The sequence below is a fragment of the Puma concolor genome, chromosome D1 (assembly GCF_028749965.1).
Source record: "Puma concolor isolate L17-30 chromosome D1, mPumCon1.1.hap2, whole genome shotgun sequence".
NCBI classification, from domain to species: domain Eukaryota; kingdom Metazoa; phylum Chordata; class Mammalia; order Carnivora; family Felidae; genus Puma; species Puma concolor.
In genome coordinates, this window is record NC_141676.1 from 43,606,663 (window position 1) to 43,632,832 (window position 26,170).

At 37.8% G+C, this 26,170-nt stretch overlaps 1 protein-coding gene across 30 annotated transcripts in view; it reads left to right on the forward strand.

The window, feature by feature from the left end:
- Positions 1-26,170, forward strand: part of SOX6 (SRY-box transcription factor 6) — a 717,975-nt gene that overhangs the window by 663,807 nt on the left and 27,998 nt on the right. For all 30 annotated transcript variants that reach the window (XM_086677891.1, XM_086677876.1, XM_086677881.1 and 27 more), the window contains one exon: positions 7,428-7,536. In XM_086677891.1, coding sequence (XP_086534017.1) covers positions 7,428-7,536 — 109 coding nt within the window. The remainder of the gene's footprint in view (positions 1-7,427; positions 7,537-26,170) is intronic.

Consider the following 26,170-nt stretch of genomic DNA (forward strand, 5'->3'; position numbering starts at 1 on the left):
AGTTCTGAGGTGCTTAGCAACCAAGACAAAAAGGAAAGCAGTTTTGTTTATATAGTTGCGTTGTTGATACAGGGGAATGGATATTGGCCTTTAGATCAGGACACTGTCTTCATTAGTGTTTAGCTTCGAAACCTTTAGCAAACACTAAATAATACCTTTAACATAAGTGGGTATTTTATGAGTTGCCTTATTTTTGCTAAGCACTCACACATATAATCTCTATTTCATCATCACAACCCAGCGGCATGAGCATTTTCTATTTTATTTTACAAATGAGGAAACAGGCTCAGAGAGATCACATGGTAATTAAGTTGCAGAGTTATGATCCTAAATTCACCTCAGCACAAATACCGACCTAAATTTTGGTTAAGTGACTTAAAACAGAAAAACATCTTTCTGAAAAAAAATCTTTCTGAGCCTCACCTTTTTCTCTTGTAAAACTGATAGTAACAGTAATATTTTCCTTGTAGTATTGGTGTAGGGATTAAAGAAAATATTCATTGGACTGAGCCTTACACATAGTGTATGATCAGTAAGTGACCCTCTTTCCTTCCTCCCCTCCAATACATGTATTTGTGCTATGGGTACAAACCCACTTGGGAAAATTAGGCCTTAACTAATTCATGAGCCCTAGCACAATTTTGATGTTAGGGGGTATATTAAAGGCTAGACAATTTAGCAGTTTTAGCTGACAAAATGTCATTTAACAATGAAGTTCAATAATAACCCTCATTTCTCTCCTCCGGAGTCTTTATTATGATTACTGGCTCTATGACCATCAAAAATATCACTATGAAAGTAAATCCCAGGACCTCCAAAGTAACTCCTTACTCCTGACAAGAATCACCTTTTTCAAAATATATGCAGTTACTTTCTAATGTAAAGCCTACAGTTTTGATCCTTCATTAAATTCCTAAAATGTATAATAAAGGATATAAAATAAAGGCTAGTAAAGTGATAGGGTTTGTCAAATCAAAAAGGAAACCATATGTGTGCTTAAGTAGTGGTTCTTGAGAATCATCACATCATGGCCAGATATGTCCAGAGGAATTAGAACAAGCCTTTTAGAATAAGATACAGAATCTCTTTCTCTCAACATTATCCTTAGCATTGTCCTGCTTAAAAGAGAGAGAGACAGAGAGACAGAGAGACAGAGAGAGACCTTTTTATTTAGAAATGTTCACTGCTTTTTCAGTCAAGCATTTGTGGTGTATTGTGTCTTCTTTTGCTATAGTTTGCAAAGACTTTGCACAGATGCAAGTGCCAAATTGCAGAACTTCTAAGTCAGACTCAAAAACCTCTTTTTCCTAGTAAGTTATATCATCACATTGTCTTCTTCTATTGTGTTCTCTTGACATTGCTTGTTTCTCTTTTTATAAAATATTTAAGATTTTTTTTTTTTTATTTCCTTGTTTTGATTATTATTGACCAAAGAGACATCCCCAGAAGTGGAATGTTGAGTCTAAACCCTCTATCGCACACTTGCTTCTTTGGGACACTCACTCGCACAGCGTGTTTTTGATTTATGTGGGTAAATCGATTATGTGGCCTTGTAAAACCTGTAAGTAGTTATGGGCACTAATACTAAATGCTGTGTAAGATATATAGAAAAAGTGTAAGACAAACCCCTGGCTTGAAAAACCTTCTGATGTTTTGGGAGGAGACTTGGAGGTACATGTGAACCAAAGCTCCATTTCTTAAGATAGTATACAACTAGGGGCCAATTATGAAAGGAAGACTGAGAATTTTTGTATATCAGAAAGCAGGTAGCTCAGAGAGGTTGTAGAGTTCACAGACAGCTTGGGCTTTTCAAAGTGAATCGAATTTGGCAAGGAAGAAGAGAGCAGGAAACTTATCCTAGCAGCAGTGAGGAAGAAAAAGCAGGTGTGTTAGGGGAAGGCTCGTTCTCGCCCACCCGGAGCAGAGGATGTGTGATGGGAGAGTTGTAGGAAACAGAGTTTAAAAAGATGTGTAGGGGATAGCGTGTGACAGACTTGAAAGCCAGGTCGAGGAGCTTGAATGGAATGCAACAGAAAGCAGGAAGCCTTGAATGTTTTAAGTCGGAGCTCTGAAGTGGAGCCCTGTGAGGAGTGCGCGTAGATAGACTGAGAAGGCAGTGTCAGGCACAGGCAGAAAGCACCCAGCACCCAGGAAGGAGGTGACGGGCAGCGATCTAGGAGTGTGGGTGTGAATGCAGGGACAGTTAGTGATGATGGGAGGGATGGAGGGAGAGAAGGCACTCGGTGCAAGAGACTCTGTGAGAGAAGAATCAGCAAGCCTGGACGATGGAGGAGCATGGAGGGGCAAAGAATGCAGTGAGGCAAATAGTGCCGACCAGTTGGTATCAATGTGAACAGAGGGCAGGAAGGCAAGTTGTGTAAGGGTAACACTGCTTTTGCAGGGAAGTCTTCACTTTTAGTTGGGGAAAATTCCCCGAGTTGGAGAGACACTAAGGCTTGGAGCTGGAATGAAGTGACAAGGCTTCTTTGGGGAGCACTCAACAACTTCGACAAAGCTGAAATTTTGAGGACAGATAATATCTCAGGACATCGTGCTGGCCTTAGAGAATTCCTATTCGTGATGCAAGAATTTGTTATTTCTCTCAGAAAACTCTGCTTCAGGAATATGTAAGGACATGACTGGTGGCGCTGCAGTATTAACTTTCCCTACAAAATTCCTTATGATTACATATTTGAAAAAAAATTTTTAAGTCTTCAATATTTAAATAATGTGTTTTAGGATATAACAACAAAATCTTATTTACTTAGTAAGAGGTGGGCCTAAATTGGTGATTACATGAGCACAAAATGTTCTGATTACTATTGTCTACATATAGAAATATATATATACATTTATATAAAATATTATAAAATATTTGCATAAAATATATATACAAACATTCTATAAACAGAATAATTGAGAGTCAGTATAGAGTATACTAATATAATGTATTCTATATGTGAAAGTAACGTGAGATAATTATTTTTTGCCCATTGTAACTGCAATGCAGGTAATGGCCCCTTAGGTGTATGTTCTGTGGCTGCTATGAATGAGCTCACATTCAGACATTCTTTAGAAACGAGCTTTGAATAAAGGTTGGTAAAGTACCTCTCACCTGGACCATGGGAATAAAATATATCACATCATTGTCCAGCTATGTCTACTTGTCAAATGAAATATATTTGTTTGTAAGGCAACAAACAAAGCGCTTCTCTCAGCACTTACCAATTTCCACTTCATTTTGTAGCAGAGGAGACTGTGTGGAAGTGATTTGAGGTACGGTGTGTGCTGGTCAGTCTTGGTAACCCCAAGGGGAGGGTGCCCGGGGCATCATACATCTCGCGTGTTGTTTTCTAGGAGAGGGCTGCACTCAGTCACCTCACATATGGTTTGAAAAAGGCTTGTCTTGCTGGCAAGCAAACTGTTATTTAAGTACACAATCCACTCTACTACTGAAACAGTTTTGCCAAACTTATCCAAGTATTCTAACATGCTTAAAGATGGTATAAATATCATTTATTGCTAGCAGTTTTCTTCAGACTATATGGAATGTCTTCCTGCTGCCTGATCTAAGTGTCCCAGTTTACATTATGGCCTTTACTGCCTCTGTTTGATGGAGTGATCAGTAAAAATTTAATGACACTATAAAATAATAAAAATGTCATTAATTTACCACGGATCTTGGATGCAGTGGTTGTAAAGTTACATTAATAAACAGAATATTTTTTACAACAAAAAGCATTGTTACGGGGGAACGTATAAATAACACACATAAATTTAAGAGCAATTTTACTGTTAGCACACACATTATTATGGAATAGCCAATAAGTGTATAAAACATAGTATATAAAATTTTATTAAAATATACTGTGCGCATCAAAAATTCAGCTTTTATCTAAGTGCAAAGAAAAGCCATTATTGTGTGCTTACTGTTTCATTGCTGTTCTTTCCCCATATCACAATTTTACATTTGTTGCCAGTAAGGGGAAGTTGATTTTTTTTTTCCTGGATGGAAACAAGCCTCTGTTCTTTGCGTTACCCCAGATCCATTCTCTTTCTCCACCGATGCAAAAACAAAATTGATCAATCTTGCCATGGTAGGGAGAGAAAAGTTGCTAATTTAATGCAAAGTTAAAAATAATGCTTGAGGACTTGAATGGTTTGTGCAGTGACTCTAGAAAGAAGGGATAATAATGCAGCAGTCTATCTGTCATCAGTGAGGCTGCCCCGTCATTGACTCTGATAATATGTGAAGATGATGGATGCCACCGTCTTGTGGCTTGTAACATTTAACATTCATCAGCTCTCACTAAAGGGGGCTTTATCATTGAAATATCTTTATTTAATATGCAACATCTACCTCATACATCATAATTTCAAAGCACTTAGAGAGCCAACAGTCCCTACAACACAGCAGAGCTGACTTTAATTTTTTTCAGTAACTTTAATGTTGCCTGCATGTTTTGTGACTGACAATGCATAAGTAAGGGTCTGATCACATCGTTGCATGTAAAATGCACATTTCACCGTCAACATGAAGATTGGGGGATTTTCCTGGGGGAGTTGAGATTAAATTAGCACTGAACTCTTTTGCTTACTTCTCCAAAGTATCTTATTTGAACGACATGTATGTTGTGAGAGCTAGTTCAAGTGCGTGGGCAAAATTTGGAGTTAAGAACTTACCACCCACAAATCTTTATCTGTTTGATATAGGGGCATACCCATTGGCACTTCATGGCCAGAAGTTGAAGCCTGTTGGAACTGAAGTATCTCTGAACTCATCTCTGTGCCCATGTACACATCCTGTATTTACTAGGCTCATGTTCAACCTTACTGGTAAAATCTTTGCTTGGCCCAGCTGACAGGAGCTAACTTGTAGACATCAGGCCCTCTTATCTTATGGTTATGTGGCTGGCAAATAAATATTCTGAGCTATTCTTTGAAGAAGGAAATCTTCTGGGAGACTCGGTAGAAATTTATATGAAAGGGCATGGCTTTGCAGGGTCCTTCTTTAATCTCAAACATAAGTGCTTAATATTACCAACTATAAAATGCAGCCCACTGCCCAAAACAATTTTTACCATTGATTTATTTTCTGCCTGTTTAACGAGTGTTTCATGGGATATTCTTCCTTGACTTCTACTCTGTCAAAATATTGATATTTTATAAGGAAAGTAGCTCTGCAGAAGAATGTTTTTTTTCAATGAAGTCAGAAAAATGTATGACTTCAAAGGCACTGTGAATGTGTTGTTGAATGTTCCGAATGTTTTTTGTTATGATTAAAAGCAAGCTGATAATACTGAATTGTGAGTGCACTTCATTTTTTGTAAAAGAAAAGATATTATCATCATGTAAGCTTTGTTGTCTTAGGATTTTACAAACCATGGCATGTAATTTTCCCTCTTCTCCTTCCTTGTCAAAATATTGATATTCTTTCAGGAACTTTATTTTTTTTTTACTGAGAATATTTTCCGGTAAAATCAAAGAGAATGAATGACTAGAAAGATACTTGAAATATGCATATTGATAGGTAGCACGGTCTGTTGATTTTCAGAGAAAGTTGTTTTCCCCCCATGAAAATACAGTTAAAGGTTGTTCTTCCAAGAAGATTGCAGGTGTCACATCAAAACTCCTTTTGCATTTAACATAGGGAGAGCATTCACATGCAAATATTTGAAATGCGAAACAATGTGATAAAACAAAGGTTGAATATTTTGCTTTCCCTGGTACTACTCATCTTCACTTTAATTCTTTTTCTTTACATCATGACAACCGAAAATGCTACTCAAAAATAGAAATTGGCTGATTAAAAGCAGCTGTCCTCCCCCCTCCTACCGCCCCCCCCCTCCCCCGACAATGTGTGAAACTCCCACATGGCTTGTGGTTGCTTTTTGTTGAGGCCTGCATCTGGGTTAATTTGTTCTTGTGCAGCGGTGTTTTCACATGAGAAAATATTGGGGAACTGTGCCTAATTTGCTTTTTATTTTCCATTCTGATTTTTATAAGTGTGGTACTTCGGAGGTTTCCCCATATCCCACTAGTGTAACTAGTTAGGATTGCCCAGTGGGGGAAACTCAAGATTACAATTTTGTTGCATATCTTTCATAGAGTTGGTGCTAGATTAAAGCAAGGTTTATGCTGCGTTTTCTTCCAACACAGATTTCAAGATATTCCATGATGAAGGGGAACTGGAAGACTTCCTGCACAATTTGACTGATGGGAATTAATTATAGAAATATAATGATATTCAAAAATAATCATATTAGAAAGCACAAATGTAGTGAGGCTGTACAAATGAGACACAGCCTCTATCAAGTAATTGTATGTTTGCTCTTTAAGAATATTTCCAAGTTTCTAAACATCTTACAGAAGAGAACACTCCGAGTGTTTCCATCTAATGCCGAACATGCTCAGTACAGAACTAGGTCATTGAACAATAGACTGAACAGCAATCAGCACTCTACTGCTGCATAATGCATTAAGTATAACATGCAGAAACCATTCCCGGAGCTGGAAGCTGCTATTTCATGTCTGTAAATTCAAGCTGACATGACATTTAATATTGTTTCATAGTAATGAACAACAAGGTTTCATTCATTCATAAGCACAACACAAAGCCAAGTTTGAGTCTGGAGAGTAGCAAGGAGGCGAGAAGGGGACACGTGCTCTGTTTTTGCAGACAAGAACACCGTATTAGTGATGGTCAGTGAGCCCTCTGCCACTGATCCGGAGAGCTGCAGAGGGAGAGTTCACTGTGATATTTCAGGCTCCCTGTCCTAGAGGAGCTGGCTAATAAGGCAAACGTGTTTGAGTTTCCCTCCTGTAACGGCACAGATATTTAAATTTCCTGACTCCATGGCTGGCTAGGAGTAATCTTCTTTTTACTTCCCAAGAAGTTACAGTTGAAACTCCTAGGCAAAATAATAGCATCAATGCCATCATCTAGTCTGCCCGCTCTGAAACATTTGTTTTTGAAATCATCCTGCCTAAATCTCCGATTTGTATTTTCCCAGGAATACCAATGCAAACTGCGATCTCCAAATGAGACAATTCCTCTCCCGTTAACTAGCAGTGTATTTTCACGGGAATTGCTCTTTCAAGTTTTGCACTTTGGGCTCAAACCTTTCAATTGCATTCCTTTTAGATTACTGGAGCAAATCCCACTGAGAGAAGATGCGCAGTGCCGCCCGGCAGGCTTCCCGGCACAGGTTTCCTTTCCTTACAGGTACTGTGCTTTAGACGCTGTCAGCGCTCTCAGTGCCACCACTAGGCTTTAGTGGAATCTTCCTGAAAGATTTTCTGATCCCCAGTTGGTCAGAAATGATGTTTGTAAATCCAAGTTTTGCCCGCTAAGCAAGATAGAAACTGGAAGGAAAAAGTGGCTGCTTCGGAAGCTAGAATAAGCCTCTGATTATTCTTTCCTCTAGGAAAGAACACGCTTTGAGAATTTGGGGCCCCAGTTAACAGGAAAGTCAAGTGAAGATGGAAAGCTGGGCCCAGGTGTCATCGATCTTACTCGGCCAGAAGATGCAGAGGGTGAGTGGCTTTTCCGTAGCTCTTTTCTGCTGCTCCGGGCGTTTGTGAAGGTGCATCTGAGTTAGCTATAGGATTATACAGTCTTTCTCAGGAGTACCAGCTGGGATTTTTTTTTTTTTTTTTTTTTTTTTTTTTTTTGGCAAAGCAGAGGAACTCTTAGCCTCCATTATATATTATAGTTGAGGACGTTGAGATGTAGCTAGATCCTATATTACCGAACACGTAGCAATTCACGTACTTCAAGGTGCCATTTCAAAGTTTTTAAATAAAATGACCCTCTGCGTTCCCGTGAATAACAGAATTCTGTGTTTCATCCACATCATCGCATACTCGTTTAAAAAAAAGGGCTAACCTACAAAGGAGGATTTTTCAACCCTGAATCAAGTAAGTCCCAGGTGCAATCAAACCTTTTTGGGAACTCAGTGATGGTTTGCAGCAGATCTGGTGTAAAATTAATAATTGCTCGGCCTGTGCCCAAGCACTATCCATTACTAAATTCTTGCGAAAGTCTGGATAGAAAGACCAGCTTCACTCTCAGTGGGTTTATCCACAGCAATGTCAATGCCTGTCCACTCCTTGTCCCTTTTTGTTTGTTTGTTTTAAATGCACAAGCAGCAAATCAGCAGAAATTGCTCTCCAGAGGCTGGGTACAATTTATGATTTGGGTCAGCACTTCAGTAGTAATGTTGCCTGGTTATTTACTGTGTCATCACAGAGTAAGGACTGGTTTTCCCGTTAGCTGTTCCTTTGGCAGAATCCCTCCCACCAGTCAGGGAAGATTAATTTGTTCTCTTCAGAGTAACACAATACTTTGCCCATCTTGGGTCCCTGCTAAAGTTCTTCTTTAGCTTGAGGAGAAGAATCTTACTATTATCGCTTTTACCGGCAGAATTTCTTCCAGGACCCTAATCCCTCGAAAACACGCGGAGACATTTCATAGCCTCATCTGAACTGGACATGACTTCTGGTGATAGCTTGGGGCCGTCCCAGGCAGTTCAGAAATCCCTGGCATGAACACTAAAAGATGAGCAATTACAGGCTTTAGGAAGCACTTCACAGAGTATTCAAAAAGCAGATTTTTTTTTTTTATATGAGTAGGAGAGACTAATGGTTAATGATAGTCCTGGGGACAAGGTGTTAAGTTCTGATTGTTGTGTGTGGGGGGGGTGGGGGCAAGGAAAGGGAAGAGGAAGGGGAAGAGGAAGAAGAGGAGGAGGAGGAGGAAAATTAGGAGGAGGAGGAAAGGAAGGGATAAAGAGGATTTAAAACCAGAAATACACTTGCTGCCTTTCCTTAAGAATGTGTACCGAGAACACAGTGACATTGACGTTTTATAGGCACTTAGAAGTGTAGGTTTTTCCTCATGAGGGTTGAGGTTCCTTGGCCTAGGGAACCAATATATTCAGGCCAGGCCCATCTCAATGTTGTTGCAAGATTGTACCATAGAGTACCTAAATCTTTGACCATACACAATGAAATAGCATTTTTCACCACTTTGGAATATTCAGTCTGTTCATTTTTCCATAGACTAGGAGGTGCAGAGTTCTATCACTCTACCCTCGTTACGACAGTTTTCTTAATCTATCATTCTTCCTTCTTCACTTGGCTTCTTGACTGTATAATGGGTATACATATAGTCAGTTACCTCTCAATAATGCTAATAATTAATTGATGATATTATGTGCCTGGTAAATTAAAAAGCCTGATCGGAGTTATTAACCATTATGAAAGGAAAAAATGAAACGGGAGAGGAATGGTTAATTTGTTTTTTGTTGTTGTTGTTGTGTTGTTTGTTAGCAAACATTTCTGAAGCACTTACATGCAAGAGAATGTGCGAAGCTTTTTACACATTTTGTCTCATGTAAACCTTATACAACTCTGTAAAGAAGGTATTATTTCTTTTCCATTTTACACATGAGAATATTAAAGACAAGAGTAATTAAGTAACTTGCCGTAGGTCACATAGCTAGTAAGTGCATTGCTGAGAGTCGATCCCAGGCAGCCTGGTTCCAGAACCCGAGCTTCTAAATACTGTGCTATACGGCATGCCCTGCATATAAGATAAATCCATGGTGCCTTCACTTTTCTGAACAAACTCCTTGTGACCTTCCCCAGTATGGCCCATTTCCTCTCCCCTAAATATAGCAAGTCATGCCATACACCAGCTCTCGTGTTACCCTGTCACACACAGCAGCAATGCCTGATGAGTGTAATAGTAGAAGGGCTGTAGTGGCCCAGGAGCTTAAGGAGCGTGTGAAAACCTCCCTTCAGAAGCTTGCCCAGAGTTGCCATTGAGACCTCATGTGCTTTTGGGGGACTGTGAGTTCATGAATGGAGTCAAGTTACTGGCTCTAATATCGACAGAAGCACACTGCCTTTGTGAGGACTGCTGGGATGGGTAGCAGCCTTCTGCTGACTTTAGGATATTTCCTGGCATCCGTTCAAGTAAGAGCTGATTGCAAAGCCTGCTGGAGTTACAGTTCGTATGCAAGTCAGAGTAGATAACAGGTACACATAATACTTTCTCTACTTTGCTCCTTCATATTTCCCTTCACAGAAAGAGTAAGAAGGAACCGTAGTGAAAGAATAACTACAGCTTATAAACTCCTTCAATCAGTGTGTGGTCTCAACAAAACAAAATGAAATGAAGGAAAACAAAACATTTCTTAAGCATCTACTGTGTGTCAGAACTAGACATTAGATAAACCGAGGGAAGCAAAACAGATATGTTCTTGACCTCTTGGAGTTTAAAGTCTAGCGAAGGAAGACAGAAGATTAAAAGGGAAATGCGTATAGACAGACAGACAGACAGACAGGCATAATTGTCATTGAGAAAAGTGTTAAAAAGATCAAGACTTGGTTGTGCCGCCCAGAGATTCAGAGCAGGAGCTGTTTAGGTGAACTCAATGGCCAGGTGAGTTCTGCAGCTCTAGCCTAGCTCGCCACCTCTTCTCAGTCCATGTGTGATCATGTCTATGTTTCCTCCGGCTTGGAACAGCAATTTAAATGTTTTTCCCAGCTTTATTCAGATGGTGATATATGGCACTGTGTAAATTTAATGTGTACTATGTGATGATTTGGTACACACGTATATTAGGAAAGGATTACCACAAGGTTAGTTAACACATCTGTCACCTTCCATGATCGCCTCTTTTTTAATGAGAAAATTTAAGATCTACTTTCTTAGCAACTTTCAAGTGTATAATACAGTATTGTTAATTATACTCTCCATGCTGTACATTAGCTCCCCAGAGCTTATCCATCTTATAACTAGAAGTTTATACCCTTTGACCAACTTCTCTCCCCTTCCCCTTCCCCCTAATCCCTGGAAACCACTACTCTGCTCTGTTTCAGAGCTTTTCCTTTTCCGATTCCACATATAACTGAGACCATACAGTATTATTTGTCTTTCTCCATCTGATTTGTTTCACTTCGCCTAATGTCTTCAAGGTCCATGCATGTTGTTGTAAGCGGCAGGATTTTCTTCTCTGGTGGATGAATAATATTCATCTACAAAAACTCCTTCAAGAGGAGCGTGTGTGTATCACATTTTCTTTGTCTATTCATCCATCGAGGTACACTTGGGTGCTTTCCATGTCTTGGTTATTGTGAATAATGCAGAACAGCAATCTTAAGGGACTATGCCCTCCTTCCACTTGCATCCCATCCTCCTGTGAGGCTTCTGAAGTGACTAACGTACGTCAGCCTAGGAGATGAGGGCCTGGTCCAGCTGGGCTTCCCAGGAAAATGTCTGGCAGTCATGAAAATGCCAATATCACTTACTAAGCAACTTGAGGACCTGCTTCATAGCTCTGAGCATGGAAGCCGCAAGGGAAAGGTCACCCAAAGAGGCAGCTGTGCATGTGTGTATTAAACACTCATCAAAATCAAATGACAAAACCATAAGCCAGGAAAACAGAAATTAAAAATATAAAAGGCAAATGCCTTCAAAATTTTATTTTTAAAGTCCAGCTGTTATTTGGCTTGAATATGACAAGACAGCATTTCTTGTTCACCATGATATTTATAAATCTACAAATTCATTGGTGCTGGGGGCTTAGGAAACATGTGTAAGGTCTTGTTATACTTTGAAGCAGTTGAAGGCTTACTATGTACTGAGCACATAAAATGTGTTAGCTCCTATGCGGGACATGGAAGAGAGGACTTGATTAGTGGAGTCAGTCACCATGTATTAAGAATGATGAACAGCTGTTTAACTTCTTATCGACTTTTCCCCTCTCCTTGTTCTCTTCAGGCAAGATGCGATGGTTCTCCCAACTCTCCTAATTTCAAGGTTGCAAAGTACAGTAGGAGGGGTGATGGCCCAGTTATTGGAAGGTTTGGATTAAGGTTCTTTTACTAAAGGATGGCAAACAAGTGACTCATGCCTCCTTATCTTTTAAAAGATGTGTTCTATATTCCATTATCTCTAAAAATGGTCCCTTCCAATTCCAAGATTGTCAGTAAGGTCTTTTTGGACACAGAGTGTGTTTCTTATAAGAAAGGTGATCTATGCACAATAGCTTCCACTTAGTTTTTTTCCAGAGAAATAAAAGAGGAGACCAGTACCTTTGAGAGCATATTTGTGCCACTTGTTGAATCCAGTTTTCACATCCCTTTAACTTTTCTTTTTTATTAATGAGCAGCTGTCTCTCATTGTATTTCACAGATGGGCCCCTCCTTTCTCTCTCTCTCCTCTCCTTCTCCCAGCGATAACTGTTGTGACTTGCCTTCTTTTTCATATTCTTTCTATCCTGTTTCTTCTCTCTCTCTCACTGGGGATCTCTAAAGAGATACTTTTTTTTTTTCCATTTTGCAGACTATCTTGAGTAAGAAAACATTTTCCTAACACCTCTTTTAATTCCACAGTTCAATCATTGTGTCCCAGCCTCAGAGGAAGGCTGAACCACATTTTGATGTGGGGAATCGGGGAATTTGAGCTCCTAAAGGGATGATCATTGGCCAGACTTCTAGACCCTTGGTTGAAAACTAAGTGGAAGCTATTGTGCACAGATCATCTTTCTTATAAGAAACACACTCTGTATCCAAAAAGACCTTCTGGACCCTGGGTTGAAACTGTGGTGATGATCATTGGCCAGACTTCTGGACCCTGGGTTGAAACTGTGGTGATGTGTCCTCCATGTATAAAAAACTTGCATTGATTTGAGTGGAAATGGATACGTGCACCCAGAATAGTCCCTTTTAGAACTGTTGCTCTCAGATCCTCAGATTTGCTTAGAAGACTTTTATAGATTTGTACTGAATTGTGAATTGGATCCCAGCCAACATGGCCTTAACCTTTCTGAAAGCTTTATTTTTTGGCAAACTTCTGATTGCTTCTATGTTTTATACCTCAGGTTAGCTCTATTATTGTCAACTTAAGCTCTCTGATTGTAGACCAATGAGAGAGACTGCAACGTTTCCTCTTTTTTTTTTTTTTTTAAAAAATGCACCACTTAATACTAATGTTTTTCTCTTAAAAATTCTACTTACCTTTTGATTCGCACTCTGATAAACCTGTGAAACTTTTCTCATTCCCTTTCCCCTCCCTGGGTCCTTCTTATTCCTGGTGGAAAGGGAAGATGGTTTGAAGATACATGGCTCATTCAAGGCAGCAGAGGGGGGCTGTGGTGTAATCTAGGGTGGGGTGTAAGGGCTACAACTGCTTATACTTTGGAATATGAAAGTCATTATTATTTCAAGTCCAGAGTACAGTGCTTCCCATGCAACACTTAGATTCTCAGAATTGGAATAAAGGAGTGACATCATCAAAATCACAGTTCCAGCCAAGAAATCCCTTCATAGAACCCTAACAAGTGGCCATCTCCATTCTGTTCAAACGCACCTATTAGTCTATTAACAGAAAGCTACTTCTTGAGAAGCTCATTCCAATTCTACTTATTAATTCTTTGTTATTGGGAGCCAGAATTTGTCTCTGTTTCCTTATAACCTCTACCCAGTGGCTCTAGTCTGACTTTTAGGTTCCAAAAAATAAAGCTTACCATTTCTCCACATGACACCCCTTCAGATATTTGCTCACGGACTAGGAGACTTAAATTCCAGTTGTGCCACACTTGGCGGGTCACTTTCCATTCCTGAGTGTTCTCATCTGTAGCTAAGGAAGTTGGTCTAGGTTATTTCTAGTTGGCAGTTTTTTAACTGTCTTATTATACTGCCATGTAATTGAAATCATTCACCTTTAAGTCAACTAGAATGTAACAAGTATCAATTCTGGACTACACCATCCTTTAAAGAAATGAAATTATTATAGAAATATCCCATCTCTATAATGACATGTCTTTGCTTACGAAGGAATCCAAACACTAGAGTACATATTAGGCAGATAAGATGAGGAATCCTATATATTAAAAGAAAAGACTGAGATAAATCAGAAGGGAGCACTGATCAGAGCTGTGCTTATGGGTCTGACCTTCCATAGCTGCCTAAAACAGTGTTTCCAGGAATCTTAGAGAAATGAATAGGCAAAGCATTTTCTATGGAACCAGCAGGCTGGGGTCTGAAACCAGGATCAGTAGCCCGGGAGGCCCAAGGCCTGATGAGGAGTGAGTAACAGCCACAGGCTGGGAGATAAGCAGAGTTCACAAAGCCCTTGGCTCTGGACTAACTCTGTTGTATGAGTATCACAAAAATGTATTTTACTGTGGATATAAACAGTTTTAGAGGATCCTGTGCACCAGTTTATATCAGCACTATATATAAAGTACCGCTCTCTTAAACAAGCAAATAAACTTCTCTTAAAGAAATATATTTGCTGTGTCTTAAAAGCTCCCAAATAACTTTTAATGTTGGAGGAAAACAATTTCCATTGAACTCTCCAAGTGATGGATAGTCCTGATGGGGCAAGAGAGTGAAATGTCAAGATTCTTGTATAACTCCATCCCCTAATACTTCATAAAGGGAACTCAACCTGCTTCTCAGAGTTGCTTAAGCTAGAAAGCCCAAAGAGCTAGCCTTCCTTTACTGAGGAACCTAGCTCTGGCCAGTAGCTGGTTTCTCACTGGCCTGGCTTCTTCTCTAAAGAAGTGTCGATGGCAATATATATATATATATATATAACCAACGCCGCTGCCATCACCACCACCACCACACGCACACACACTCACACACACACACACACAGTCTAGTTTTCTGATTGAATATCATCCACCCTAGTCAAGAAATGCTTGTCTCTGCTATTACTGAATCACACAGAAGGACTTCCCCAACTTGTCTCAGAAACTGGGCCACAAAAGATTAACAACATCTTCCATGAAAATTAGACCCAAGATAAGAGCAGCCAGCGTATGGTCCCAGTGGGACTGCAAAATCAGTCCATGCTTCCTCAGTATTATGTATGTCTACTTCACATATATTAGAGTAAACCCTGGCTGATAGAGGTCTCTCTGTCATGTTTGGACTGACTATGTAGCCCTTCGGATATGGACCTTGTCTGGTTACCTGTCCCAGAATCATCTTCTCTTGGCAGCAAGAGACATTTGACTTGCTGTCTACAGGCTATTGAATTCAGCCCAACATTAAGCTGGTGGAATTTAAAGAGCACCAGGCCAATTTGGAATACTTTTTAAACTCTTTCTGCCAAACTTCCCCCCGCCCCACCCCCCAATTGGTCCTTTCCTTTTTTTCAAGTTCTGATAATTGTGCTTATAATTTATTTCAAAAAGTTGATAACCACCTAGCTAGCTCTTTCTCATTTTCTCTTATTGACTTCTTAGCTTTTTTCTTTAAGATATTTTTATTTTTGCATATATCCTTCTTTCATATTCATTGTCTCGTTTTACTCTGCTTGTCTAACACTGTTTGCTTGTGCCCACTACCTGTCATTTCGTACTCTTTAGCAATAGTTCTTTGTAGACTGAATTGCCGGTACCAATAGCCAGGCCTTTCTAAGCAGGATCTGCCCATGTTCGGGGGCCCCCAATCTTCCATTTTACCTTCATGTTTAAGTTATAATTTGTTGATTACCTCTTATGTGTACAGCACATATGGGCACGGAGTGAAGGATTTCTTAAAAGATGGACTTCACTATAGTGTCCAAGAGCTAGTAATGTGGTTGGGATTATAATATTAGCACACACAGAAAGCAAAGCAACCTAAGGTGTTACATGTTCAAGTGCATCATTAGAGAAACAGAAAAATAAAAGTGCTATTTAGAGGAGGAAGCTACAGTGCTCTGTGAAAAACAGTGATCGTTGGAGTCCTGACAGAAATATAGGTAGAGATAAGCCCAGGTTTGGATGAGCAAAGAGAAGGGGAAGAACTTTCAGTTGAGGGAATAATCCAAGCAGATGCAGGAACAGTAAAGCATACAGATATTCATAACAAAGTTCCAGAAGGGAAGAATGACTTTCCTCACCCTTGTGTTCCCTACCAAGCCCAGCAAAAGTCGTGCATATATTCATACTCAGTAAATACTTATGGAATTGAGCAGGTTATAGAAATACCTGGGTTCCATATTGTGAATGGCCTTGAATGCCAGGCTCAAGAATTTGAACTTTGCTACCAAATAAACAGCCATTAACCTTTAATTGTTCAAGATTGACTTAGACTACAGAAGTTAAAAATAATGGAAAAGCAGCAGTTCATTTAGTCTGGGCAATCTGTTAATCTCTTTATTCTTGTGTTTTGTTTAATATCGTTTCCGGGCGGATGTTCAATGGGCATCTTTTCATATAACATCATCAGAGAGCTGAGTATGTGTTGGGAGGGTTTTCATTCAAGTCATATTAAAAACACTTCTTTTCTTCCTGGGTATATTTCTCATTAAAGTATGATTTCACTTAGTCTGATGGGACTGATGGATGTCTAACAGATTGTTCTCTCTTGTACTTACTAGTGGAGAGGGTTTTTTTCAGTTGTTTTTGTTCAATGAATACTTACCCGTAGACATGATGCCCCATATTGGGTCTTGGTACCAGAGGGAAGCAAGTGTGTAAGAATCCATTGACATTTGCATTATACTGTAGACTGTCAAATTTAGGAGTAGGCTGTAAAGAAGTAACTCCGAACTAAAACTTAATATCCCAAGTCTCAGCCCCAGAGATAATTTCATAAGCAATGTATTCAACCATTTTAAATTTATACTAAAAATACAAATTGCAGTTTACTGGTTTACATATATATTTCATGGGAGAGAAATCATTTTGTGCTGCTTCAATATAAGCTCACTTTTCACTGGGAAGGCCAATCATACCTGAGGACAAAATGGAAAAGTCTACTCCATGTTGCAGACTTACAGAACTACTAGTAGAGGAAAAAGAAAAACAATTGTCAAATGTCCCTGAAACTACCTTGCCCTTCATTTATTACAGTATCTCGATCAAGAATCCTAATCCTTTGTTATTCCGATGAGTCCTTTATAAAAAGCTGATCCATAAGTTCTGGCTAGGACTGAGCAGCATAGTCAGGTTATAGTTTCCACATGTGGGAACTGGGGGATATGAAATGGTCTTTTGAGGTTAGGTCCTATGCATATTCAGTACATTTTAGCTTTTTATCATAGAGACTGTTTTAAATATTTTTAACTTTGGGGCAGAGGACACTCCATTAAGTAGTAAATTACACTCCCTAGCTAACTTGTGGGTCGTTTTATAACTACTCTGAAGGACAGGACTTTGTAGTATAGGACACATCACTCAGGTATGGGGAAAGACTGGAAAGGGAACAAATATGAGTTGAAAGCACTTGATATGTCCTAGGTACTGGAATAGACTCTATTACTTCTCTCTTGCCATTATTACTGCTACTATTTCTACGGGCGACTACTGTTTAGTGAGTGGTTCCTGGGATCCAGTCACTGAGCTAAGAAATTTTACATTCCCATTTAATCTTTACAAGGATCCTGCCAAGTAGAAATGATTAACTCTCTTTTGTAAGGAGACGAGATTACCATTTTAGAGAAAGGAAATAATTTTCCCAACTTAGGGAAGATCAAATATAGAGTTAAAACCCAGATCTAAGCCACACTGACTCCCATTTTTCTACAAGATGAGCTGATTGAGTTGGTTGCTTTTGTTGGAGTAGCTTTTCCCTGTTGGTTTTCATTAAAAAGAAGAAAAAAAAAAGAGAACTAGAAACTTTTATTTAAGCTTATTTATTTATTTTGAAAAGGAGAGAGAAAAAGAGTACAGGGGAGGGGCAGAGAAAAGAAGAGAGAGAGAGAATCCCAAGCAGGCTTTGCACTGTCGCACAGAACCTGACACCGGGCTTGAACCCATGAACTGTGGGATCATGACCCAAGCTGAGACCGAGAGTCAGATGCTTAACCAACTGAGCCACCCAGGCACCCCGAGAAATAGAAACTTTTGAAAGTTTTTTAAATCTTTCAAACCATACACATATTAAGTACCTTTCAAATACTTTCACCGGATTCTCGGGGCAAAGAAGTTTTGGCAGATTATGGAAATGAGTTGAGTGGCCAAAATCCTTCTAATATGATTTCCATACAATAACCTAATAAAAAATTTAGTTACTACTGCACCCAGTATCTGCATCTCTCATTCTAATAAAAGGAAAATTCCCTGAAACAAATGAAATGGAGAAGAGAAACCAATTAAATGAATTTTGTGGAGTTTTAAAAGCCAAGTCTAGATGCTATTGAAGCAATTCAGTTGACCGTTTTAGACATTTCTTCTGATGGCAAGTGTGAAACTTAAGAGATAGTTGCATCTGAGTTTCTTGTGATATTTGCCAGTTACTAACTGTGAGACCTGGACAACTTAACCTCTGTAAATCTCAGTTTCCTCATGTGGAGTAAGGAATGTGAATTAGATGATCTTTAATATCGTTCTTGTGTTAAAATTCTCTGATTCTATGAGCATGTTTCATCTATTTCCTAATGACTCTGCTATCTAGGGAAGCTCCCATCATAGGTCTGTTTGAATACCTGCTTCAGTTGTATGCATTTATGCACACCCTACGATGTTAGAATAGCTTTCAGATTTAATATTTCCAAAAAAACTCATCCTTTCAAGATTACCCAGGAAGTGAGGAAGCTGGGATTTCAGGACTGTATAACAGGGCAAGTCAATAAAAGAACTAAGCTCGGAACCAATGATCTCTGAGTCCCAAACAACTATGGGTATATTTTCCCTTCAAAGCCTTATTATTTTACAGATGCTCAAGTAAGGCAAGGTATTTAACAGAATATAAGAAATAAAGTAGGATTTATACAAAATCCAATTTCAGAAATTATCAGTTTCTAATGCAACAGGTAGCCATCTGAGTCTCACTCTAAAATTTTCACAGTTGAAGATGTCTACTTCTCTCCATTGTGACATTTGAGTACTTACCATATGCCCACTTGTGTACCAGACCTTGGGGAAGCGTCCCTGCCCCTTTTGGGGTGCACAGTCTTGTGAAGAAGGTGGGCACACACAATTGATAATTTGGGTAAAACATGGTAAATGTTAAAATAAAGGTATGCATAGGATGCCATGGGAGCCTAAAAAACTTAGCCCAAACTGATACACTAGGCAGGACTGCCTAGAGAAGATCATCCCTGTCCTGAGTCGGAGAATAAGTGATTTTAAAGGTGGACAGAAAATTCTAGGAAAAGAAAAGACTGAATGCTTAGTATGAAACAACATGGGGTATGGATAACTAAAAGTAGTTCAATATTATAAATCAAACAAAGTTTTAAGTGGAGAAGCCAAAGATGGGACTGGAGACATAGGTAGAGGACCAGGTCAGGGAGAGCCTAGGACTTCATCTTTTGGGCATCGGGGAACCATTGAAAACTTTTACATATAGAGTAGTCTGGTCAGAATTGCATTTGTGATGGTATACTCTGGCTGAAATTAGGAAGAAGTATGTAAGTAGGGACTGGAGACTCAAATCTGGAAGTAAGCACATCAGTTAGAAGGCTAGTATTTCTAACAGTCCAGCAGAGACAGTGAGGCCAAGGCAATCGATGAGTAATAAGGATGGAAACAAGAGGATGGATTTAGTAGTATCTTTGTTAACTAATTCTGAGATTTGCTTCATCTTGGTTTGTGCTCCTTAATTTCATGTAGAGTCTATGGTAGTATATTGAGTTGGATGAAGCCAGAAGCCACTGAGCAACATGAATTATTTAGTCTACCAGCTTTTTACCAGCTTCTGTATTCTCCAAGGGAATCTACTTGAATCTGAGCCTGGTGCTCCTGAAAACTTAGGAAGCCAGAACCTATTATTGTCTTATTTCATCCACAGTGGTCTCTGGTTCAGACTTAAATGATGTCTTTTTGCCTGGGCTCAACAGCTTGTAAGCTGTCCTCCTGTGCATACAAATAGCAAACAGATAATAAGTAGAATATTTGATGTTCTCTGCTACTTTCAAGTCATTAAAAAGAAAGAATCACATAAGTTATCCCAGTTGCCCTTGGATCCTACAGTTGAAACAAGATAAAGGGCTCTGTTTAGCTATCTGTGTAAAGCAAATATAACTTGAGAATTAAAAAAAAAAAAAAAACAAAAAGTAAACACGGGCACCAAACTGAAAGCAAGAGACTCTTGAAAATACAGACTGGTATATCATTGGTTAGAATTTCCTTCATTTTGCAAAGCCACGAGCCACATGCATCAGCTCACCACAAAGTCATTAAGCCTTTTTAAGCTCAGATGAAAAACATTAACAAATACCACAAAAGGCTTTAGTATAGCCCCTTTGTTCATTCACATATGGCACTTTATAACTCCTGCGCCACTCTGGTCGTGTGTTTGTTTAAGCTGCCTCCATCAGGCTGGTCCTGAAAGAACAAAAGACATCTTGAGCAATCCTAAGCAGGAAATGGGCTAATCTAAACATGGTTTGTGACACTTTAAGTAGAATAGAAAGGGGAGGGATTGATTAGTCATTAATGTCCAATTGGCTCCATATGGATGTTGCAATAATAAAGCCTTTTTTCAGAGCAGTAGCAGAGTTATTGAATTAGAGGTTTATGTTTCCTCAGAGCTGACCTTAGGGAATTCCCTTTTGGTTCTTCTTGTTGATCTTTTAAAGAGAATGGAGTTTCCAATAGGAAAAAAATAGAAGCCTTCTCCACAATAACACTTGCTCATAATCCCGCAACTAAGGAATGTATTAATACAGCATCATTTTAACTCCTGCTATAATTTCAGTCCTTCGTGCTTTCTTTGCATCTTTGGTGGGGCAGTATTTCAGAGACCAATTAGACAGTGGCATGAACTTCATAACTGGTAATGGACTCCTCTAACGTGCTTAGCTGTGGCAGAGAAATGGCATCCTTACAGGGGGAAAATAATGTTCCTGCCAGGGAATGGTGGGCTTTGACATTCGGTTATTTCAGATCACTGAAATAATCAGTGACTGGGGTAGCTTTCGGGTAGGGGAAGTGAACTCGACTGAAAGTCAGACGGCCTAAGTTCTAGATCTGGCTCCACTTCTTATTAGCAGTATATCGTTAACTGGTTATTACAGAGGAAGGTAGCACAACCTCTCTGAGCCTTGGTTTGCTCATCTGTCAAGTGAGGCAAATATATCTACCCTCCTATCGATTTCAAACCATTGTGAGGAGAATTCAGATAATGTATTTACTGAAAGCACTTTGTAAATATTATTGTATGTAAAACTACTTAAAACACATGGTATGTCTGTCCTGGAAACTGACCTCCAGTTTAGTCTAGTGAAATGTCTGTTTCCCAAATTCCCAATGGAATTTTTTCATTATGTGTATACTATTCCTATCTGTCTATCTATCTATCTATCTATCCATTTGTCATCTATCTATCATCTACTTATCTATCTAGTTTATTCAGTGAATTACTTGCTATAAAGTTCAATAGTTGAACTTTAGATTCAACTTAAGTAAGGTAGTTGTTTTTAGTGGGATTAAGGAACTTTAAGATGAAATCAAGGAAATGAAAATTTACCTATGGACTTCCCCCACATTGAACAAATGAAGAATTAACACCTTAATCAAAGTACCACAGGTAATTTATCTTTTGTTCTTGTGCCACTGGTTCCTATTTTTATACCAGGCTCTAGCTCAGAAGACCTATGCATCCATATTTTGTATTTGCCTTCTTCAAATCATGGCACCCATCAATAGGTTTCTTTGCTAACCTATCCAGCTAATCTTGTATAAAAGACACAAAGAACAAACCATAGTCTTTACCCCTGGCATCCCTTCTCAGAAGATGAACACATCACCCTAATGATTAAGACTCTTGTTCAGCCATGGAATGTATTTTCCTGCCAAGTAAACCACTAGGATAGTAAAATTGTTTTGTGTTTTATTTTGTTTTGTTTTTGTAAGAAGAAATCAAATCTGAATTCCAAGCAGCCTTCATATGATGAAAGTAAATTCACTTTCTGGCAATAAGCAGGAATGTGAAGTTAGCGGAACTTCCATAATCATAGACAGACAGTTGTCAGCCATTCCTATAGCACAGTGAGTTGGATTTCTACAATAGTAAGATCTGATGGGATAAACATGATGAAATTAATACCCTCCATCTTTCCTAATTTTTCAAGCCCCCTTCTAAAATTCCTTCATCTTCTATATTTTTGTTTCTGATGCACTCATTACCATTATTTCTATTAACCCAAATAAGGGACTATTAACTGTATCATGTAACTCTTTCCAGAATCCCACATGTGAAAATCAACTATACTGTTGATAGACTGAAGTAGCCTAAAATACTGTGATTATCAAGCAACCCAATGGTATATATTTATGTTGCTTTTTACCAAGATGCTTTTTGCCCTACTGAATATATATACATATATACATATATATTTATCATCATTATCATCATCATTATTTTAGTCAAGGAGACCAACTTTTTGAGTTCACAATGGCCAGAGTATGCTAGGTCCACAGAGGAAAAAAAAAAACCTTCAGGGAAAATCACTTTTGTTTCTTTGGTTTTCTACTTTATTTTGGTTCTTTGTTTTTGCTTTTTTAAAAAACTAAGTGTTAAAACAATTTTATTTTGAATAATGTCCCTTTGCATGAAAATACTACAATTTGTCCACTCTCCAGTTATTTTCATTATTTGGTTATTATGAATAAAACTGCTATGATATTCTTGCAAAAATCTATTTCTGGACAAAGTTTTTATTTGTTTTGGGTAAGTACCTACGAGTGGAAATCCTGAGTCACTGGTAAGTATATATTTTACCTTATAAGAAACTGCCAAGCCATTTCCAAAATGGTTACACCATTTGACACATTCACCACCAATATATTAAGAGTTCCAGTTGCTCCATATTCTTGCCAATGTTTAGTGTTGTAAGCCATTCCAGTGTGTAGAAAGCGGTATCCACTGTGACTTTCATTTGTATTTTCCTGATGACTAATGATATGGAATACCTTCTCATGTGTTCATTGTTATCAAAAGATAACTATATCTTTTGTAAAGTGCTCATGTCTTTTGCCATTTTTAAAATTAGATTGATATTTTTCTGTAGTTCTTCATCTATTCTTGATATAAGTTCTTGTCAGATATGTGTATTCTGAATATTTCTTCCCAGTCTGGGCTTTGACATTTCATTTTTTAACAATGACTTGTGATGAGCAGAGTCTTAATTTGGTAAAGTTAATCTTATCATTTTTCATATATATATATATATATATATATATATATATATATATATATATATATATATATATAGTGCTTTATATGCTATATCTAAGAATCTTTGCTTATTCCAATGTTACCAAAATATTCTCTTATGTATTCATTGAGTTTTTGCGTGTGGTTTGTTATGATTCATCTCAAATTAATTGTTGGGAGTAGTATGTGATAAGAGGTCAAGGCTCACTTTTTTCCACATATTTATCCACTTGTTTTAGTACTACTTGTTGAAAAGACTATCATTTCCCACTTTAACAGCCCAAGTCTTTATTGAAAATTGACCATATATGTGCAGGTTTAACTCTGGACTCTCAAATTCTGTTCTAGTGGTCGATTTGCCTATGTCATGCTGTCTTTTTAAGTCTAGTTGTTTTTTTTTTTGTTTTGTTTTGTTTTGTTTTTTACAAATGTTACAAAGTATTTGTACTGTAAATCTTGAAATTGAGTAGTGTGAATCCTCCAACTTTTTCAAGTTTGTTTTGGCTGTTCTTACTGCTTTATTTTTTATGTAAATTTTAAAATCAAGTTGTCAGGGGCGTCTGGGTGGCGCAGTCGGTTAAGCGTCCGACTTCAGCCAGGTCACGATCTCGCGGTCCGGGAGTTCGAGCCCCGCGTCAGGCTCTGGGCTGATGGCTTGGAGCCTGCAGCCTGTTTCCGATTCTGTGTCTCCCTCTGTCTCTGCTCCTCCCCCGTTCATGCTCTGTCTCTGTCTGTCCCATAAATAAATAAAAACGTTGAAAAAAAAATTTTTTTAAAAAAAATAATAAAATCAAGTTGTCAATTTCTAAAAGAAATTGTCTTTCAGAGATTTTTTATTGAGTATGGGTTGAATACGTAGATAAATTTGGAAAGAATTAATATCTTAACAATTTGGACTCTTTTGATCTACGAACATGGTGTATTCCTCCATTTATTTAGGTCTTCTTTAACTCAAAAATGTATTGTTTTTAGTGTAGAGGTCTTGCATACTTTTTTGGTTCTATCTGTTTGTAAGTGTTTTATTTTCTGATGCTATTATGAATGAAAACCTAAAAAAATGATTTTCTAGTTGTCTGCTGCTAGTATATAGGAATACAATTGATTTCTGTACTTTTATATTGTATAATGCAGTATTGCTAAATTCACTTATTAGTTTTAGTAATTATCTTGCAGGTTCCTTAGGATTTTCTATGTAAACAATTATATTATCTATGAATACAAATAGCATTACGTATTCTTTTCCAATCTGATGCTTTCTATTTCTTTACCTGCAGAAGTGTGTTGATAAGTGATGGTAAGAGTAGACATCCCTTGCCTTGTTCTTCACTCTTAGGGGAATAAGTATGATGCCCTACAGGCTCTTTTTAAGTGCCCCTTATCACACTGAGGAGGTTCCCTTCTATTACTAGTTTCCTGTGAGCTTTTAACATGAGTGGGTATTGAATTTTGTTAAAACCAGTTTCTGAATCTATTGTGATGATCATGTTTTTTCCCTTTGTTTTGTTATATAGTGAATTACATTGCCTGATTTCACAAGTTAAGTTAATGTTATATTCCTGAGATAAATTCTACTTAATCATGATTTATTATCTCTTTTACATATTGCTGGATTTAATTTGCTAATATTTTATTAAGAATTTTTGCATTTATGTTCAAATCTTTGTCAGGGTATGATGCCACCTCATAAAATAAATTTGGGGCCACTCTTTCCAACTCTGCTTATCCTATTTTGTATAAAATTATTTTAATTTTTCTTTAAGTGTTTGAAAGAGTTAGCAGTGAAACCATTTGGGACTGAATTTTTCTTCATGAGAAGGTTGTTGGTTATAAATATAGTTTCTTTATTAGCTATACTAGTATTTAGGTTTTCTATTTGTTCTTGAGTAAATTTTAGTAGTGTGTGTCTTTCAAGAAATTTATTCATTTTATCTGTTTTTAAGTTTATTGGAATTAAGTTATTTACAACAGTCTTTTATTATTCTCTTAATGTGAGTAATATCTATAGTAAAATTCCCTCTTTCAATCCAAATACTGGTATTTTTGTTTTCTCTCTTCGTTGATCAGTCTTACTAGGGGTTTATCAATTTTATTGATCTTTTTGAATGATTAATCCTTGGCTTTGTAAATTGTCTTTATTGTATCTGTTTTGTATTTCATTGATTTTAACTCTATCCATGCTGAATCTGTGATTTTATTTGAATTATTTAATTTGTTTATATTTAAGGTCATTATTGAATTTGATGGGCTTAAGTCTTACAATTTGCTATTTTTTCTTCTGTTTTTGTTATTGTTATTATTATTATTATTATTATTACAGTTTTATTTCTCTAGAGCAGTAAGATTCACAGTAAATTTGAGGGAAAGATACAGGGATTGCCCTTTCCCCCTCACATGCATGGCCTTTCCTGTTGTCAACATACCCCACCAGAGTGGTACATTTGTTGCAATGGATGAACCTATCTTGACATATCATAATGACCCAAAGTTCATAGTTTACCTTAGTGTTTACTCTAAGTATTGTACATTCTATGGATTTGGACAAAGGTATGGTAACATATATCCATCATTAGGAATCATACAGAGTATTTTCGCCGTGCTAAAAATCCTCTGTGTCTTGTCTGTTCATCACTCCTTCCCTGACCCATGGCAACCACTGATCATTTTACTGTCTCCTTTTCAGTCCTTTTTCAGTCTTCCATTTGAATTATTCTACTGGCATGTTAGCTATGCCTTTTTGTATTTTGTTTGCTTGTTGTTTCTAGTGATTTACTATGAATCTTTGAGTCTTCTTACAGTTAACATTATACCACTTTTTATAAAATAAACCGTTAACAACTTAATACCAGTTAGTACCTTATCCTTTGTGCTAATGTGCCATCGTTCTCATGTTTTACTTCTTATAAGTCCCACAGTACAGTATTATATTTTATATTAAATAGTTCCTTGTCTTTTTTTTTTTTTTTTTAATTTTTTTTTTCAACGTTTATTTATTTTTGGGATAGAGAGAGACAGAGCATGAACAGGGGAGGGGCAGAGAGAGAGGGAGACACAGAAT